Source organism: Mustelus asterias, chromosome 1 (genome assembly GCF_964213995.1).
Source record: "Mustelus asterias chromosome 1, sMusAst1.hap1.1, whole genome shotgun sequence".
Taxonomy (NCBI): domain Eukaryota; kingdom Metazoa; phylum Chordata; class Chondrichthyes; order Carcharhiniformes; family Triakidae; genus Mustelus; species Mustelus asterias.
In genome coordinates, this window is record NC_135801.1 from 15,080,404 (window position 1) to 15,098,635 (window position 18,232).

The 18,232-nt window shown below is 45.8% G+C and overlaps 1 protein-coding gene across 8 annotated transcripts in view; it reads right to left on the bottom strand.

The window, feature by feature from the left end:
• The window catches only part of psd3l (pleckstrin and Sec7 domain containing 3, like), a 343,652-nt gene that overhangs the window by 13,893 nt on the left and 311,527 nt on the right, over positions 1–18,232 (bottom strand). For all 8 annotated transcript variants that reach the window (XM_078209687.1, XM_078209678.1, XM_078209697.1 and 5 more), the window contains 3 exons: positions 10,992–11,149; positions 9,905–10,049; positions 4,786–4,929 (listed from right to left, as the gene is read on the bottom strand). In XM_078209687.1, the coding sequence (XP_078065813.1) occupies positions 4,786–4,929; positions 9,905–10,049; positions 10,992–11,149 (447 nt within the window). The remainder of the gene's footprint in view (positions 1–4,785; positions 4,930–9,904; positions 10,050–10,991; positions 11,150–18,232) is intronic.

Genomic DNA, 18,232 nt, shown 5'->3' on the forward strand with positions numbered 1-18,232 from the left:
GATGGGCCAATCAGGGAGTCTTTGCCTTGCACTTAACCAGGAGTGTCAGTTCCTCTGGCACCCCCGGAGGTAGACTGCTAACTACTCACATTCCATGTACTGTTTTTGGAATTTGTAAATAAAGGGATTTTGGTGAAGGGACTTCATCCTCCGGAGACTTAATACATCCTGTCTGAGGAATGTTGGTGCTTCCAGTTTTCATAGACACTGGAAACAAGACTTTTCTACATGGAGAGCATTTAGATTCACATCTATTGCAGTGAATAGTCTACAGAAATCATATCAATGCAAATGCAAGGCAGTATTTACTTAGTTTCTGAAAATTCCAGTCATAGAGCATTTCTAAGCTCCCAAAAAACTCAAATCTTGGTATCGTACTGGCCCCACACTAACACTGAACTTTTAAAAATATTCCAGTTCAAGTTATCATTCTGCTTGTTTTATATTTGTGCCATGAAAACGGATCAGAAACCTACATGTCTGTCACTGGCAGTTGCACTTTGTTGCAAATAACTTTTCTGCAATAAACATTCCAGGTAAAGTTACTCAGGTGTGGCATACAGCAACCTGGGTTGGCATCTGAGCAACAATCCAGTGCTCAAGAACAATCATTCCAATCTAGGTATCGCAAGCACACTTAATCACCTACAACACTCCTCAAATGAGACTTTGGGAAGGAGAAGACTTTAGGTCCAGTTTCCTTTGCAAGGCTTCCATGGATTCCAAGACAAAGAAAAGTAGAAAGAAACTTAAGCAAGGAGTAAGGAGGGCTAAAAGGGGTCATGAGAAAACATTGGTCAGCAGGATTAAGGAAAATCCCAACGCTTTTTATACATATATAAAGAGCAAGAGGGTAGCCAGGGAGAGGGTTGGCCCACTCATTGTTTGAGTCATGTTGAGATCAAAAACGAGGTGGCTTTGGGGTTCTTGAGAAACAAGGGTCTAATGGGATATACCCCAGAATACTGAGAGAAGCAAGGGAGGAAATTGCTGGGGCCTTGAGAGAAATCTTTGTATCCTCACTGGTTACAGGGGTGGTCCCAGAGGATTGGAGAATAGCCAATGTAGTTCCTTTGTTTAAGGATGGTAGCAAGGATAATCCAGGTAATTACAGGCCGGTGAGGCTTACGTCAGTGGTAGGGAAATCATTGGAGAGGATTCTTCAAGACAGGATTTACTCCCATTTGGAAATAAGTGTACGTATTAGCGAGAGGCAACATGGTTTTGTGAAGGGGAGGTCGTGTCTAACTAACTTGATTGAGCTTTACGAGGAAGTGATGAAGATGATTGATGAGGGTAGGGCAGTGGATGTTGTCTACATGGACTTCAGTAAGGCCTTTGACAAGGTCCCTCATGGCAGACTGGTGCAGAAGGTGAAGTCGCATGGGATCAGAGGTGAGCTGGCAAGGTGGATGCAAAACTGGCTCGGTCATAGAAGATAGAGGGTAGCAGTGGAAGGGCGCGTTTCTGAATGGAGGGCTGTGACAAGTGACCTTCCTCAGGGATCAGTGCTGGGACCTTTGCTATTTGTAATATATTATATATATATATATATATATGATTTGGAGGAAAACGTAACAGGTTTGATTAGTAACTTTGTGGATGACACAAAGGTTGGTGAATTTGTGGATAGCGATGAGGACCATCAGAGGATACAGCAGGATATAGATTGGTTGAAGACTTGGGTGGAGACATGGCAGATGGAGTTTAATCCAGACAAATGTGAGGTAATGCATTTTGGAAGGTCTAATACAGATAGGAAATATAGAATAAATGGCAGAACCCTTAAGAGTATTGATAGGTAGAAGGATCTGGGTGTACAGGCATACAGGTCACTGAAAGTGGCAATGCAGGTGGAGAAGGTAGTCAAGAAGGCATACGGCATGCTTGCCTTCATCGGCCAGGGCATTGAGTTTAAAAATTGGCAAGTCATGTTGCAGCTTTATAGAACCTTAGTTAGGCTGCACTTGGAATATCGTGTTCAATTCTGGTCACCACACAACCAGAAGGGTGTGGAGGCTTTGGAGAGGGTACAGAATAGATTTACCAGGATGTTGCCTGGTATGGAGGGCATTAGTTATGAGGAGAGGTTGGAGAAACTTGGTTTGTTCTCACTGGAATGACGGAGGTTGAGGGGCGACCTGATAGAAGTCTGCAAGATTATGAGGGGCATGGACAGTGGATAGTCAGAAGCTTTTTCCCAGGGTTGAAGAGTCAATTACTACGGGGCACAGGTTTAAGGTGCGAGGGGCAAGATTTAAAGATGCACTAAGCAAATATTTTACCCAGAGGTCTTGACAAATACATGAATAGGATGGAAATGGAGTGATATGGCCCCGGAAGGATACAGGGTTTTATTTCAGTTGGGCAGTATGGTCAGTGCAGGCTTGGAGGGCCGAAGGGCCTGTTCCTGTGCTGTAATTTTCTTTGTTCTTAAAATATTCCTGCATAGCAAACAACATTGACAGTGTCTAAGAAAGCAAAAACAGTAACTAGATGTGCTCATTCAAAATGTTTGGGATGGTTCATCTCCTGAAAGTCTGCACTACAACCTCTCTCTCTACCTTAGCTCCTGCCTCTAAAAGATCCATTCAGATTGCACAGACAGATTCCCAAAGGAAATGTGCATTGTGATACCCGGAATCAAGAGGGAATTATGATAAGATACTGACAGAGGCGTCCATTCTAATCTGAGGAACGATTATATCATCCTGTGGAATACGCAAAACAATTCTGATGGTTAAAGGATACTGGTTTCAATGAGTACTCATTGAAAGTGGTTTAAAGAGGAAAGGTTTTGTATCTGCATCCTGAATGACTTTACAGAAAGTTTACTCAAATCCACCAGGCCTCCACAAATCGCGCAGGTTTTGCTGGTTCCCAGCGAGTGTCACTCTAGTTAAATACACTAAGCTTCATTCGTCTCCAACCATTTTCAAAGCTGTGTCAAAAATGAAGGTGGGAAAATTCATCCCACTTCGCCCAATGGGAAATGGGTACCCATACATTATTCAACCTCACCGCCTCGCTCTCTCTGGAATCCCACCAACATAATATTCTTAAAATTAATTGATGGGATGTGGGTGTCGCTGGCGAGGCCAGCTTTTATTGCCCATCCCTAATTGCCCTCGAGAAGTTGGTGGTGAGCTGCCTTCTTGAACCACTGCAGTCCCTGAGATGTAGGCACACCCACAGTGCTGTTAGGGAGAGAGTTCCAGGATTTTGATCCGGCGACAGTAAGGAACGGCCGATTTATTTCCAAGTCAGGATGGTGAGTGACTTGGACAGGAACCTCTAGCTGGTGGTGTTCCCAGATATCTGCTGCCCTTGTGCTTCTAGATGGTAGTGGTCATGGGTTTGGAAAGTGCTGCCAGAGGAACCTTAGTGAGTTCCTGCAGTGCATCTCGAAGATGGGATGCACCTGCTGCCACAGCTCACTGGTGGAGGGAGAAAAAGTATGTGGAAGGGGCACCAATCAAGGAGACTGCTTTGTTCTGAATGGTGTGGAGCTTCATGAGTGTTGTTGGAGCTGTACTCATCCAGACAAGTGGAAATTATTCCATCACATTCCTGATTTTTATTTATTTATTAGTGTCACAAGTTACTGTGAAAATCCCCTAGTCACCACACCGACGCCTGTTCAAGTACACGGAGGGAGAATTTAGCATGGCCAATGCACCTAACCAGCACGTCTTTTGTACTGTGTGAGGAAACGAGAGCACTCGGAGGAAACCCACGCAGACACAGGGAAAACCTGCAAACTCCACACAGTGACCCAAGCCGGGAATCGAACCCGGGTCCCAAGCGCTGTGAGGCAGCAGCGCTAACCACCGTGCCCTGCTCTGTAGATGATGGACAGGCTTTGAGGAGTCAGGAGGTGAGTTAGTTTGACACAGTTCAGTGGCTGAGGTGTCTACCAGAAGTAGGTAGGAGCCTCGCAAGTTTTGGCTAATCAGGGTCCAATGACGACATAGGACCCCGATTGGATTTGAAGTCAGGTCTGTGTTTTTGGATAGGGTTAACACTGAGTATTGCTTCCATTTGGGATATCAGGAGAAACAGACAGATCTTACTGGGATGAAATGCAATTTGAAATACATATTTGGAAAAACTACAAGAATGATGCTTGTTTGGAACACTTTTGCACAGCTGTGGCAGAAAGATCATGGATAATCAGGAAGAGGCAAGATACTGAAGTGGAGAGTCTAGCTATTCAAACAATGAGAAAATATTATTGATATTACTTACAATTGCCATGGTGTTGCTCACTAGAATATCGAGTTCAGATGATGTGAGGTTAGAACAGGAATAATGGAATTGAGGTGTGCTGATGGAATTCAGTTCACCTTTAATAATCGTACCCATTCCATCCTTATTTTAATACTTTCCACCAAAGTGCTTAAAGACACAGACAATGCATTGCCACACACCTAAAGGCACTACTTTTCGAACCTGCTGCCTCTGCTGTTTTTTAAACTCAATTGTGCAGTGGTTAGCACCGCTGCCTCATAGCGCCAGGGACCCGGTTCGATTCCCAGCTTGGCTCACTGTCTGTGTAGAGTTTGCAAGTTCTTCCAGTGTCTGTGTGGGTTTCCTCCGGTTTCTTCCCACATTCTGAAAGACGTGCTGGTTAGATGCATTGACCCAAGCAGGTGACAGAGTGTGGCGACTAGGGGAATTTCACAGTAACTTCATTGCAGTGTTAATGTAAGCCTTACTTGTGACACGAATAAATAAACTTTACAGTGGAAGAAGCAAGTGCGTAAAGCTTTCCCCCAGCCCTACCTCAAACTCCAGGTAGTGCTCCTTCAGCCTGTATTCATCAATCTCCTTGGCTTTGACCTTCTTGTCAGGGGGGTAGGAACGGTGCTCGGTGAGCTCATTGGAGATTTGTTTCAGCTTGGCCTCGTGAGATTTCAGCTGATCCTCCTGAAACAAGTTTAAAGTACATTATTAAAACAAGGCGGAATAAAAACACGAACAGAGATTGTATCAAGAACAGAGGATGCTGGAAAAACCCAGCAGGTCTGGCAGCATCTGTAAGGAGAGAGAGAACAGACATACCATTTTGAACCCACCATATTGAATGACACTATAGTTAAGAAAGCTCACCAACACCTCTACTTTCTCAGAAGACTAAGGAAATTTGGCATGTCAGCTGCGACTCCCATCAACTTTTACAGATGCCACCATAGAAAGCATTCTTTCTGGTTGTATCACAGCTTGGAATGGCTCCTGCTCTGCCCAAAACCGCAAGAAATTACAAAAGGTCGTGAATGTAACCCAATCCATCATGCAAACCAGCCTCCCATCCATGACTGTCTACACTTCCCACTGCCTTGGAAAAGCAGCCAGCATAATTAAGGACCACACGCAACACGGACATTCTCTCTTCCACCTTCTTCCGTCGGGAAAAAGATACAAAAGTCTGTGGTCACGTACCAACCGACTCAAGAACAGCTTCTTCCCTGCTGCCATCAGACTTTTGAATGGACCTACCTCGCATTAAGTTGATCTTTCTCCATGCCCTAGCTATGACTGCAACACTACATTCTGCACCCTCTCCTTTCCTTCTCTATGAACAGTATGTTTTGTCTGTATAACGCGCAAGAAACAATGCTTTTCATTGTATGCTAATACATGTGACAATAATAAATCAAATCAAATCAAACCAAACCATTTTGGCTCTTCATCAGAACCCTCGTTTTGACACAGTAACAGCCCGTCAACAAGCTCAGTGCGTGTTTGACAAAGTTAAGTAGCCAGAGAGTCGCGATAACATTGAGTCCTTTTACATTTTCACCATAAATACCATACCCTATCAAGGTCACATACCAACTGACTCAAGAACAGCTTCTTTCCTGCTGCCGTCGAACTTCTGAATGGACCTACCTTGCATTAAGTTGATCTTTCTCTACACCCTAGCTATGACTGTAACACTACATTCTGCACTCTCTCCTTTCCTTCTCTATGAACGGTATGCTTTGGCTGTATACCGTGCAAGAAACAACACTTTTCACTGTATGCTAATACATGTGACAATAATAAATCAAATCAAAATGTAACATGGTCACATTTAATTCGTTATCATGAGGAAAATGATTTAATTTTCAGAGGGAGGGTGGTGTCATGTGTATAATGAGTTTCGAAATCAATTGAGTAGGTGGACAGCAGGACCGCGAGGCTAATTGGATAGCTCCTTAAAAGAGCTGGTGACAGACAGGAGGGGCCGAATGGCATCCTTCTGTAGTACGAGATGCCACAAAAACAAATGGTTAATTTCAAATGGCAGATAGGTGTTTTAAGGAGAGGCTTCTTATTTTTCCCTGATGCTCTGTTTTTAAACTTCCAACTTCATGCAGAAAGAACGGAAATTCCCACCCAAATTTAATGGACCTTTGAATGGTCCGCTGAATTTGCTGTCTCGCCCGCTACGATTCCCGCTGCGGACGGCACGGGAAGTTTCTGACCCAGATTGTCGTGGAAACCCATCTGATTCAGTATTGTCCTTTAGGGAGGGAAATCTGTCATCCTCGCCTGGTCTGGCCTACATGTGACTCCAGAGCCACAGCAACATGGTTGACTCTCAAACGCCCTCTGAAATGGAGGGCAGTTAGGGACGGGTGGTAAATGTTGGCCCAGCCAACAACATCCACGTCCCGTGTGATGAATAAAAATACACAACATTCTGGAGACCAGACAGTAAGGCAGCCCGGTCATTTATCTTTCTACTCAGGTCTATGGGCCAAGTGCTGGCAAGTGGGATTAGATGGGCAGGTCAGGGCCTTTCATGCGTCGGTGCAGACTCGATGGGCTGAAGGGCCTCTTCTACACTGTGGTATTCTGGGATTCTGACCCGTCATCACCACCCTGCAAACCACCACACCCCCACCAACCTCACCTCCTGCCCCAACAGTCACCCCATCCCCACTCCCCGCCCCATCAACCTCACCTCCTGCCCTAACACTCGCCCCATCCCCACTCCCCGCCCCATAACATTTGTGCTTCCATTACGTACGTCACCAGTGAGCTCGAAAGCAAGCGCTGGCGTGTGCGAGGATAAGGTGAGAATTAATAGAAGCCCAGAATAAAAATAGCACATGGAAAGGCAGGGCCAGGATTTTGACTGCAGAGACAGGGGCTTTTATTATTAGATCAGTCCCATTATCTTTTCGGTGCAGCTGGTAGCCTCACAGCGGCGAATGCAATTTGTAATGCAATGCTGGAAAAATTCTCACATTTCCACGTCAAGACATGTTTCCATAGCAACGCCGTATGTTGAAGGCATGGAGGAAGGTAGGGAACAGACAGCAACTCAACTGGTATCAAGACTTAATATAGCAGGATAGCTCCACATGCCAGCATTAGTGTCACTAATGGAAGTAGTAACGCAGAATACTGGGCTTGGATTGGGTTCCAGTGTATGCTATTGATTCCAGCATCACACCACCTGTGTTCACTGAAGGGAGGGTGAATACTGGAAAACCGGGAAGGCAAACAAAAACTGAAAAACATTAAAGTTTAAAATTTATGGTCATGGACTGTATTACAGTCGCCCAGTGGTTAGCACTGTTGCCTCACAGCACCAGAGACCCGGGTTTGATTCCCAGCTTTGGGTCACTGTCTGTGCGGAGTCTGCACGTTCTCCCCATGTCTGCCTGGGTTTCCTCCGGGTGCTCCGGTTTCCCCCCTCAGTCTGAAAGACATGCTGGTTAGGTGCATTGGTCATGCTAAATTCTCCCTCAGTGTACCTGAACAGGCGCTGAAGTGTGGCGACTCGGGGATTTTCACAGGAACATCATTGCAGTGTTAATGTAAGCCTACTTGTGACACTAATAAATAAACTTACACTTAAACATACCGTAGTGGCTATGCTATGCGACTTGCAAACAAAGCAAGTAAAACCCAGCTCTGATGAAAAGTTACTAATCTGAAATGTTTGTTCCCTTTTGCTCTCTTGACAGACCTGCCGGGTTTTTCCAACATTTTCTCTTTTTATGATGATAGACCAGAGGCTTGGATCATTGACTTGGAGACATGAGTTTGAACTCCCAACACAGCCACTGGGAATGGACATTCAGACCCTGTCAGTTTCCCCCGGCCCGATTAAGTTAAAATTACCCTTTGAAGACTCAGCTGTGTCACTTAATCAATATTTGTCAAGTAGCAGGGAACGTGATAGGAAGAAGTTGGATTGTGGGAGAACCTGGATAGTCATTACATTCTGCAAATCATCTCTGACCCCAAGCCTATACCCAATCATGTAAATATTACCGATGATCCAAAGGATCACAATTTTTATAGCGCAGAAAAAGGCCATTCAGTCCATGTCTCTCCAGATGAGCAACACACTCAGTGCCATTCTCCCACCTTCCCCCATAACCCTGCATACTGTTCCTTTTCAGATAACTGTCTAATTCCCTTTTGAATGCTTCAATTGAACCTGACTCCACCACACTCAAAAGGCAGTGTATTCCAGACCTAAACCACTCGCTGCATTAAAAAAATATTTCTTCATGTTTCTTTTGTCAATTTCTTTAATTCTGTGCCCTCTCGTTCTCAACCATTTCACAAGTGGGGATAGTTTCTCACTATCTACTCTGTCCTCGACCCCTCGCGATTTTGATAATTTTGATTAGATCTCATCTTGGTCTTCTTTTCTCTAAGAAAGGAAGACAGTTCTAACTTCTCAATTCTGTGTCTATAACTGAAGCAAGGACAAGTTAGTGCAGTCCACACTGCCATATACTGGGCATCAGAATGGAAGCTCCTAAACAGTCTCAATGGGCAAGTAAACTGATGTTATACTTAACCGAACATCATAAAGACTCCAGATTTGGATCATTCTCTATGACGGTCCCACATCAGAGATAAAGGCTGCCAAGTGGTAAAGATCATTACAATTGGCTCAAGTGCAAGTAGACGGTAAAAGTAAAATATAATCTTTTGGTTCTGCTTTTTAACACATCAACGTTCATGTCTGTTTTCACGTATGGAGATGTAATCATAGATATAAGAAACAGCAGGAGTAGACCACATAGCTCACAGACTCTGCCTCATCATCCAATACAACCGTGTCAACCCACTGACTCAACTCCATTTCCAGTTTGTTCCCCATATCGATTGATTCCCTGAGAGATCAAAATTCTCTCTATCTTGGGATAAAACATATTCAACAGCGGAGTATCCGCAATCCTCCAGGGCAGAGAATTCCAATAATCACAATCCTCTGAGTGAAGAAATTTCAGTCCTCAGACATGACTTTTCAACTTGAGATAACTCAAGTTAAACCCAACGTTGAGGACAGATCCTCGACATGTTTGTTTCATTATGTGGCAAAGGAAGCTGTGGTTGAATCCAGTTAGATATTTGTGAGGGCTTTGAGGTAAGTGAACTATCACCCTATCACAACGTAGAGATGCCTGCTTTGGACTGGGGTGGGCACAGTAAGAAGTCTCTCAACGCCAGGTTAAAGTCCAACAGGTTTATTTGGAATCACGAGCTTTCAGAGCGCTGCTCCTTCATCAAGTGACTCGAGAGCTGGGTTCACAAACACGGCATCTTGCAAGATAATGGTTGGAATGCAATTTTGAAATTTGAACTCAATAAGTATCTGAAATTAAAAATCTAATGATGACCATGAAACCATTGTCCATAAGACCTTAAAATGTAGATGCCAATGTTGGACTGGGGTAGGCACAGTAAGAAGTCTCACAACACTCACCTAATGAAGGGGCAGCGCTCCGAAAGCTCGTGGTTCCAAATAAACCTGTTGGACTTTAACCTGGTGCTGTGAGACTTCTTACTGTATCACCCTATCATTCTGGTTTGTTAATAGTGGAGTTCACCCTGCAAGAATGAGGCAGAGATCGAAGGTAGTTTCACAATGGCTACAATGGCTTACCTGCGTCATCTTGGTGGTGGTGGCTGGCAAAAGTGGACGGCTAAACCTCTTCTGTGAGCCAATCGCGGCTGGAAACGGAGGGGCAGAAAACATGGCTGCTACTAGATTCATTTTATTTATCCAGGATTCCATCTCTTCAGGGCTTCTGAAAATGAGTGAACGCACAGATAGTTAGAGCAAAATTAAATGGCCATGGTGAGAATGCATGATGGCAGTATATGACTTGTGAAACGTGACTACCAAACAACGTGATAAGGCGGAAGAGAAAAAAAAAAATCAGCCTAAATTCCAGTTCCTGGTATTGTCCATAGTTGTAGAATATTATATACAGGGGGTCATTCAGCCCATTGAGTCATTTAGCTCTTTGTCACAGCTATTCAAAACTATCCCCAATATATTGGTATCTTTCAAATATCCCTGTTCCCACTTCTCCATAAAATCCCTACAGTGCAGGAGGCTGTCATTCGGCCCATCGAGTCTGCACCGACCACAATCCCACCTAGCCCGTATCCCTGTCGCCCCACATATTTACCCTGATAGTCCCCCTGACACCAAGTGGCAATTCAGCATGGCCAATCAACCTAACCTGCAATTCTTTGGACTGTGGGAGGAAACAGGAGCACCCGAAGGAAACCCACGCAGACACGTGAAGAATGTCCGCGGTGGCACAGTGGTTAGCACTGCTGCCTTACAGCGCCAGGGACCCGGGTTCGATTCCCGGCTTGGGTCACTGTCTGTGTGGAGTTTGCATGTTCTCCCCATGTCTGCGTGGGTTTCCTCTGGATGCTCCGGTTTCCTCCCACAGTCTGAAAGACGTGCTGGTTAGGTGCATTGACCCGAACAGGTGCTGGAATGTGGTGACTAGGGGAATTTCACAGCAACTTCACTGCAGTGTTAATGTAAGCCTTACTAGTGACTAATAAATAAACTTTAAATGTGCAAACTCCCCACGGACAGTGACCCATGCCGGGAATTGAACCCAGGTCCCTGGTGCTGTGAGGCAGCAGTGCTGACCATTGTGCCACCGTGCCGCCCCGTTCTCTTGCCCTTCTTCCCACCCCCACAATCATTCACAAAGAGTACGTACTGCGTTTGAAAAAGAAAGACTCTCCAGTCGGCAGTTTTCAGCTTCAGAACATTGGGTTTCTTCTCGTACTCAGTGGCCTTAATTGCCAGTGCATGGTGTATGCTGACCGCATTTTTTAAATCCTCTTCGGACAGATTTTTCTCCGGCTTATATTCATCCTTTGGAGAAAAGAGACAAAATTTGGGGAAGTCACCTAGTGTCATTTAGCACGTGCCAATTTGAGGGACCCTGTCTGGTAAATGGTGGAGTTGACAAGAGGTCAAGCCCTGAGGGTGCAATGATTGAATTTACTTAACCGGGTCACATTGCAGCCCTACTAATTAAACCATTAGGCTTCCAATAGCCTTAAAACACGGTGAATTTCACTCATGGTTAACTGCATCCCTTTGGACCACGAGTGGTGTTGCAAAAGATATGGTTCATGTCAAGAGCACATAGGAACATCTACCATGATGGCAGGTTATGCTTGTACATATTTAACAACAGACTTCCTGTTTGCTTGTCAGTAATAACATTTCCTGAGGTAATAACATGGAACTGAAGGGGCCTGTAAGGTCCAATTGGATCCCCAGTCTGTGTTACATTTGGTGGCCAGAACTGGTGTTGGAAAATATTGTCCTTGATATGCCCGTGAGAGGCTGAGGGGTCAGGGAAAAATCAGCCAGCATTCCTATTGCAAGTTACATCCAGTGGAAATACACTATTTGCATGAAGGGTCTTACAACTCGTCCCCGGGTGAAGTCCCTCAGTTTGTCATGCTTCTAGACAAGATGCCTCCAAATTGTTCTGCTCCTGGGGTCTTTATTCAACCCCCTTGGTTGGAAGCAACAGGGTTAATTTACAAAGGATCTCTTCTCTTTGGGATACCAAAGGAGCCAATTTAACCAGGCTTTTGAATTAAAGAGCGAGTTTGTTAATTACTAAAACGTGAGAAGATAATTTTAAAAATGCAACACGTATGCACAGACTGGAAATGGGAAGTGAATCCCAAAGATAAAAGTTAATATATACAAATCAATCTTTGGATTGTGCGTGGGGAGTAGATGGTGAAATGTCGCGGCCGTTAAATTGGATGATTCCGGTAGCACTAACTTTGGTATTGAGCAGTTGATTTGAAGAGTTTGGTTCTGCAAGTTAGCTGAAATGAGTTGCCTGGTTTCCTTTTTGACTGTGGCTTTGCTGACTTGTGACTTGCTTTCAGCAATCAGAGAGACTTTATTTTAAACCTGTAAGCACAGGGATGCTGAGTGGAGGATTCGGTCGTGACCTTTACAGCACACAGTAAAACACCAAACTAGCACATAGAGACCAGGGTTGCAGTTGGTTTTTAACACCTTCCCTTGTGTATTGCTGGAAGGGAAAAAAACACAAACAGGTCTTTCACCTAGATGTGCTTTCTTTCAACTCACATCATGTCCACCGTCTGGGATGTAACTCACAGGAGATGGTTTCTGCCGAGATGGTAATCAGCCTCCATTATGTCTGCAACCATGGAAGATTACAGCTCAGTTTTTGCATTGCATCTCTTCCCAGTGCCTCTGTCTGAAGTTCCTTGACACCCTCCAGGTGCAACATTCCATGGACTCTCTCAGGACTGAGTATAATCCACACGGGAACTTTCCAGACAGTAACTGAATTACATTCTCAGAATCTACATTCTCAGCCATCTTTGGTTTGCATGTCTTTTTTCAACAACACGTCTTACTTAAAAGTTCAATATGTCTGTTAGTAATTTGAGGCCATGATCCGTTGTCATGACAAGGGGAAATGTGAGATTTGGCAGTGGTGGCCTCCATAAGCATTGCCTGAAACATAGAAACAAAGAAGATAGGAGCAGGAGGAGGCCATTTGGCCCTTTGAGCCTGCTCCACCATTCATCACGATCATGGCTGATCATACATGGCTGAGTGTACACGTGACTAACAGCCATTTGTGTGAGGTACCAGAGGGCTGCTGGGATATGCCCAACTAAGTCAACTCCTCCAGGAAAGGGAGAAAGTACTCTGGAGAAGAAACTGAGCAAGAAAGGAGGCTTTTGCAAATTAAATTAACCTAATGGTGCAATCTGAAGAGCTACTTGCCATTGTTCATCCCAACCAAGCACAGTGAACATAGGCATTTGTTAGGCTTTACCCAGAGAACTCGTTGGAAGTTACAACACAGGCTATTTGGCCAAACAAGTCCTTGTTAGTATTTATCCTCCACATGAGTTTTGGTTGTCATGACATATCCCTGTATTCCCTTTTCCTTCACCCACCTATCCAATCTCATCTTTAATGGTAACGTAAAAACATAGAAACTAAGCAGGAGTAGACCATTTGGCCCTTCGAGCCTGCTACGCTATCCATTTTGATCATGGCTGATCATCAATTCAATATCCTGGTCCCCCTTGCCCCCAATATTCTTTGATCCCTTGACACAATGACATAATTTCTGGCCCAGCCATTAATCTTTGCAGCCCTCATAACCATGTGTGTGAAGGAATTTCTTCCACAATTGCCTTCTTAATGCCTTACGTTTTGTCTTGCACTATGGGTTGTCATTCCAAACCCCTCAACTACTGAAAACAATGGATGGATTTGATAAGAAGAATCTGGCACTATGACAGTGGAACCAGAGCAAGGTGCCACTTCCACTGGTTGTGGGGAGCCAGCGTATATCAAGATTTCATATGTTCAAATTACAATTAAGACTTAGAAGGGAAGAGGTGGGCACAGCAGGTGTGTGAAAATATGCAGTGGGGTGGGTATTCATTGGTGGATCCAGGTGGGCTATAAAAATCCCTCCTGGACAGACAGAAAGCCTCTCTGCATCCCGACCACAACCTTGCTGTGCACCTCCACTCAATCAGTAGTTTGTTCAATTTCTTCTTTCAATCCCTCATCACTCCTCCACTTATTATTTTGTGTCCTTGACCACTCACCCATCCCTATCCTGTCACATCCAAGTCCCTTTAACTGCAGGTATGTCTGAGCCAGATCAGACACCAGCCCCAAGGTTCCACGATGTCCGCTTGCAGAGACTCCTCCAGGCTGTCAGGGAATGGAGAGAGGTGTTTGTCCCCACAGATGGTGACAGAAGACACTCCTGTCTGACCAAGATGGTCAGAACTGAAAGCGGAGGCAGGAGATGAGTAACTGTCCGCTCCTCCAATGATCCTGGATCCAGTGTAGCAAAACAGTCAGCGACCTGCTCCGATCCAGAAGGTTAAATGGCAGCATCGCACGTTATCAAAAAGTCTCTTGTGGGGTCATCAAGTAATGTATTTTTGAGAGTGGGCAGTGAGGCCAGGTGGGGTGGAGGTGTAAACAGCCTCAGAACCGCATGACAATTGAGGCTAATGAGTCTGATAGTTTAGCTTGTGAGCACTTGGGCCTAACATACCACTGAGAGGCCACTGTGATTGGGATGGGTACAGACTGTTCAAAGAACAAAGAACAGTACAGCACAGGAACAGGCCCTTCGGCCCACCAAGCTTGCGCCGATCATGTTGTCCTACCTAGACCAATCGCCTGTATCCCTTTATTCCCCGCCTGTTCATGTACCTATCCAGATAAGTCTTAAAAGTGTCGCTAACGTATCTGCCTCAACCCTCACTTGGCAGTGCATTCCAGGCCCTCACCACCCTCTGTGCAAAAAACCTCCCTGTACATCTCTACTGAACATTTCTCCCCCTCATCTTGAACTTGAGCCCCTTTGTAATTGTCATTTCTGCCTTGGGAAAAAGCTTCCAACAGTTCACCTTATCTATGCCCCTCAATTTTATAAACTTCGATCAGGTTCCCCTCAGCCTTTGTCTTTCCAGGGAGAACGATCCCAGTTTATTCAATCTCTCCTCATAGCTAATACCCCCATACCAGGCAACATCCTGCTAAATCCTTTCCTGCACTCCCTCCAAAGCCTCCACGTCCTTCTGGTTGTGTGGTGATCAGAAATGGACACAGTATTCCAAATGTGGCCTAACCAACGTTTTATATAACTAACATAATTTGCCAATTTTTATACTCGATGCCCCGGCCGATGAAGGCAAGCATGCCATATGCTTTTTCCACCACCTTTTCCATCTGATATGTTCTTTTAATTCATTTGTGGGACATGGGCATCACTGGTTGGCCAGCATTTATTGCCCATCCCTAGTTGTTCTTGGAGGGTAGTTGAGAGTCAACCGCATTGCTGTGGCTCTGGAGTCATACGTAGGCGGCCAGACCAGGCAAGGATGGCAGATTTCCTTTCTTAAAAGGACATTAATGAACCAGATGGGTTTTTCAAACAATTGACAGTGGTTTCATGGTCATCAGTAGAGTCTTAATTCCAGATTTCTTTTATTGAATTCAAATTCCACCATCTTCCATGGTGGGACTCGAACCCGGGTCCCCAGAACGTTAACTGAGTTTCTGGATTAATAGTCCAGCGATAATACCACTAGGCCAATGCCTCCCTATGTAGATATACCTGCACTTTGTCAATGCAGGGGAAGCAGATTTACAATGGGCGGGAGGGGGCAAGGACCGGAGGTGGAGTGCCCAATCTGGATTTGCTCACCCCTTCAGAGGAAGTGGCACTGCAGACTGCACGAGAGGAGGGTGGCCAAGCGATCGCAGATGGCGAGGCTGGAATAACTTGGCATAAGAATGAGGATGCGTTCAAGCTGGTGGATGGCATATGGGCACACAGGAGGCATGCGATGAAATGTGAAGCACTTATAGACTTTGATGTGGCTTTTTTTGCTCTCAAACACAGGTCCACACAATTCCAAATGCATGTCACAGCCATGGCAGGGGCCTGAAGATCCTACCTCTGGGGACAAAACATAATTGACCCAGAAGGTGCATCATCATCTTTCACAACCTTAAGTTTTTATCTATTTATTTATTAGTCACAAGTAAGGCTTACATTAACACTGCAATTAAGTTACTGTGAAAATCCCCGAGTCGCAACACTCCGGCACCTGCTCGGGTACACCAAGGGACAATTTAGCATGGCCCAATGCACCTAACCAGCATGTCTTCCGGACTGTGGGGGGAAATCGGAGCACCCGGAGGAAACCCACGCAGACACGGGGAGAATGCGCAGATTCCGCACAGACAATCATCCAAGCCGGGAATCGAACCTGGGTCCCTGGCGTTGAGAGGCAACAGTGTAACTACTGTGCCACCGCGCTGCCGTAAGTTGAAGCAATAACCAGCAAAAGAACAAGAATCTAGCTACAATCTGTCACCGTCCACCCTCCCTCTTGACAACTTCCTCAATTTTGAACCCCTCATCCTTAATCTTCGGAACATCACTGTGCTTCCCTCTGTCACACTTGGGTGGGTGGGGGGGGGGCGCTGTCCTGGTGTTTGTGTGGGGGAGGGAGGGTGTCGTTTCCCTTATCCATGGGGGTGGGGGTGAGTTGCCCCAATGCTTGTGGAGAGTGTCCCTGTATCTGTGAGCAGGGGGGGTGGGGGTGTGTCAGTTGTCCCAGTATTTGTGGGGGGGGGGTTCCCCCTATCAGTGGAGGGGTGGGGAGAAGGGGGGTGGGGGAAAAGAGTATTATTTTACTCATTTTGAAACGGCACCCCAACCTCTGTGGAGCCAGCGCTATCAGACCCCACTCCGCCAGCATAACGGCACAAACCACACCCTCAGATCCTCTGTGCACAGACTGCCAGAGAATCTGGAGAAAAAACATGGAGAGTTGCATGCCGATATTCTCCCCTCAACCAACAAGACTCCATCCAAAGTATCCGTAAGTAGAACATGCATTCGCAGGCCACCCATACGAGTTTAATATGTCATGGCTGAAAGGGGGGAGGGATTGTTGACTTATCTATCCAGTATATGCAAAAACAGGATTCTGGGAGCTGGAAAATTAGCCAGTCTTATACACTGGATTGATTTGATCAATAAGGGGATCAAAGGTTAAGGAGAGAAGGCAGGAGAATGGGGATGAGAATCATATCAGCCATGATTGAATGGCAGAGCAGACTCAAGAACAAAGAACAAAACAGCACAGGAACAGGCCCTTCGGCCCTCCAAGCCCGCGCCGCTCCCTGGTCCAGGATTGAATCCTGAATCCAGGATCCCCGCCCAATTTTCCAGCCTATCTACATACTAATATCCTATCCACCGAGCTGTCCCTCACAGCTACGATGCTTTGTTCATCACAACCTATTAGCTCACCCCCACCCCCCCATTCCAGACCATGTGATCTCCAGGGAGAGGCGAAAACCCAGGGTGAAAACCCCAGGGCCAATATGGGGAAAAGAAAATCTGGGAAATTCCTCTCCGACCCCCTGAGGCGATCGAAACGAGTCCAGGAGATCACACTGGCCCTGATCGGAAAATGCTTCCCAACCCTATTCATTTCCACTTCCACGAACACCATATGAATTCCCTGCCCCCGAGACCGGTTCCCAACTATCCGCAGTCTCGCTCTGTACTGGCACCAGCAAGATGATCATAGAATGAAGCCTTGAAACGAGAAACAAGGAACAATTAGCCCGCGCCGCTCCCTGGTCCAAACTAGACCACTCTTTTGTACCCCTCCATTCCCACTCCGTTCATATAGCTGTCCAGATAAGTCTTAAACGTTCCCAGTGTGTCCGCCTCCACCACCTTGTCCGGCAACACATTCCAGGCCCCCACGACCCTCTGTGTAAAATATGTCCTTCTGATATCTGTGTTAAACCTCCCCCCCTTCACCTTGAACCTATGACCCCTCGTGAAAGTCACCACCGACCCGGGGAAAAGCTTCCCACCGTTCACCCTATCTATGCCTTTCATAATTTTATACACCTCTATTAAGTCTCCCCTCATCCTCCGTCTTTCCAAGGAGAACAACCCCAGTTTCCCCAATCTCTCCTCATAACCAAGCCCCTCCATACCAGGCAACATCCTGGTAAACCTCCTCTGTACTCTCTCCAAAGCCTCCACGTCCTTCTGGTAGTGTGGCGACCAGAACTGGACGCAGTATTCCAAATGCGGCCGAACCAACGTTCTATACATCTGCAACATCAGACCCCAACTTTTATACTCTATGCCCCGTCCTATAAAGGCAAGCATGCCATATGCCTTCTTCACCACCTTCTCCACCTGTGACGTCACCTTCAAAGATCTGTGGACTTGCACACCCAGGTCCCTCTGCGTCTCTACACCCTTTATGGTTCTTCCATTTATCGTGTAGCTCCTCCCTACATTATTCCCACCAAAATGCATCACTTCGCATTTATCAGGATTGAACTCCATCTGCCATTTCCTTG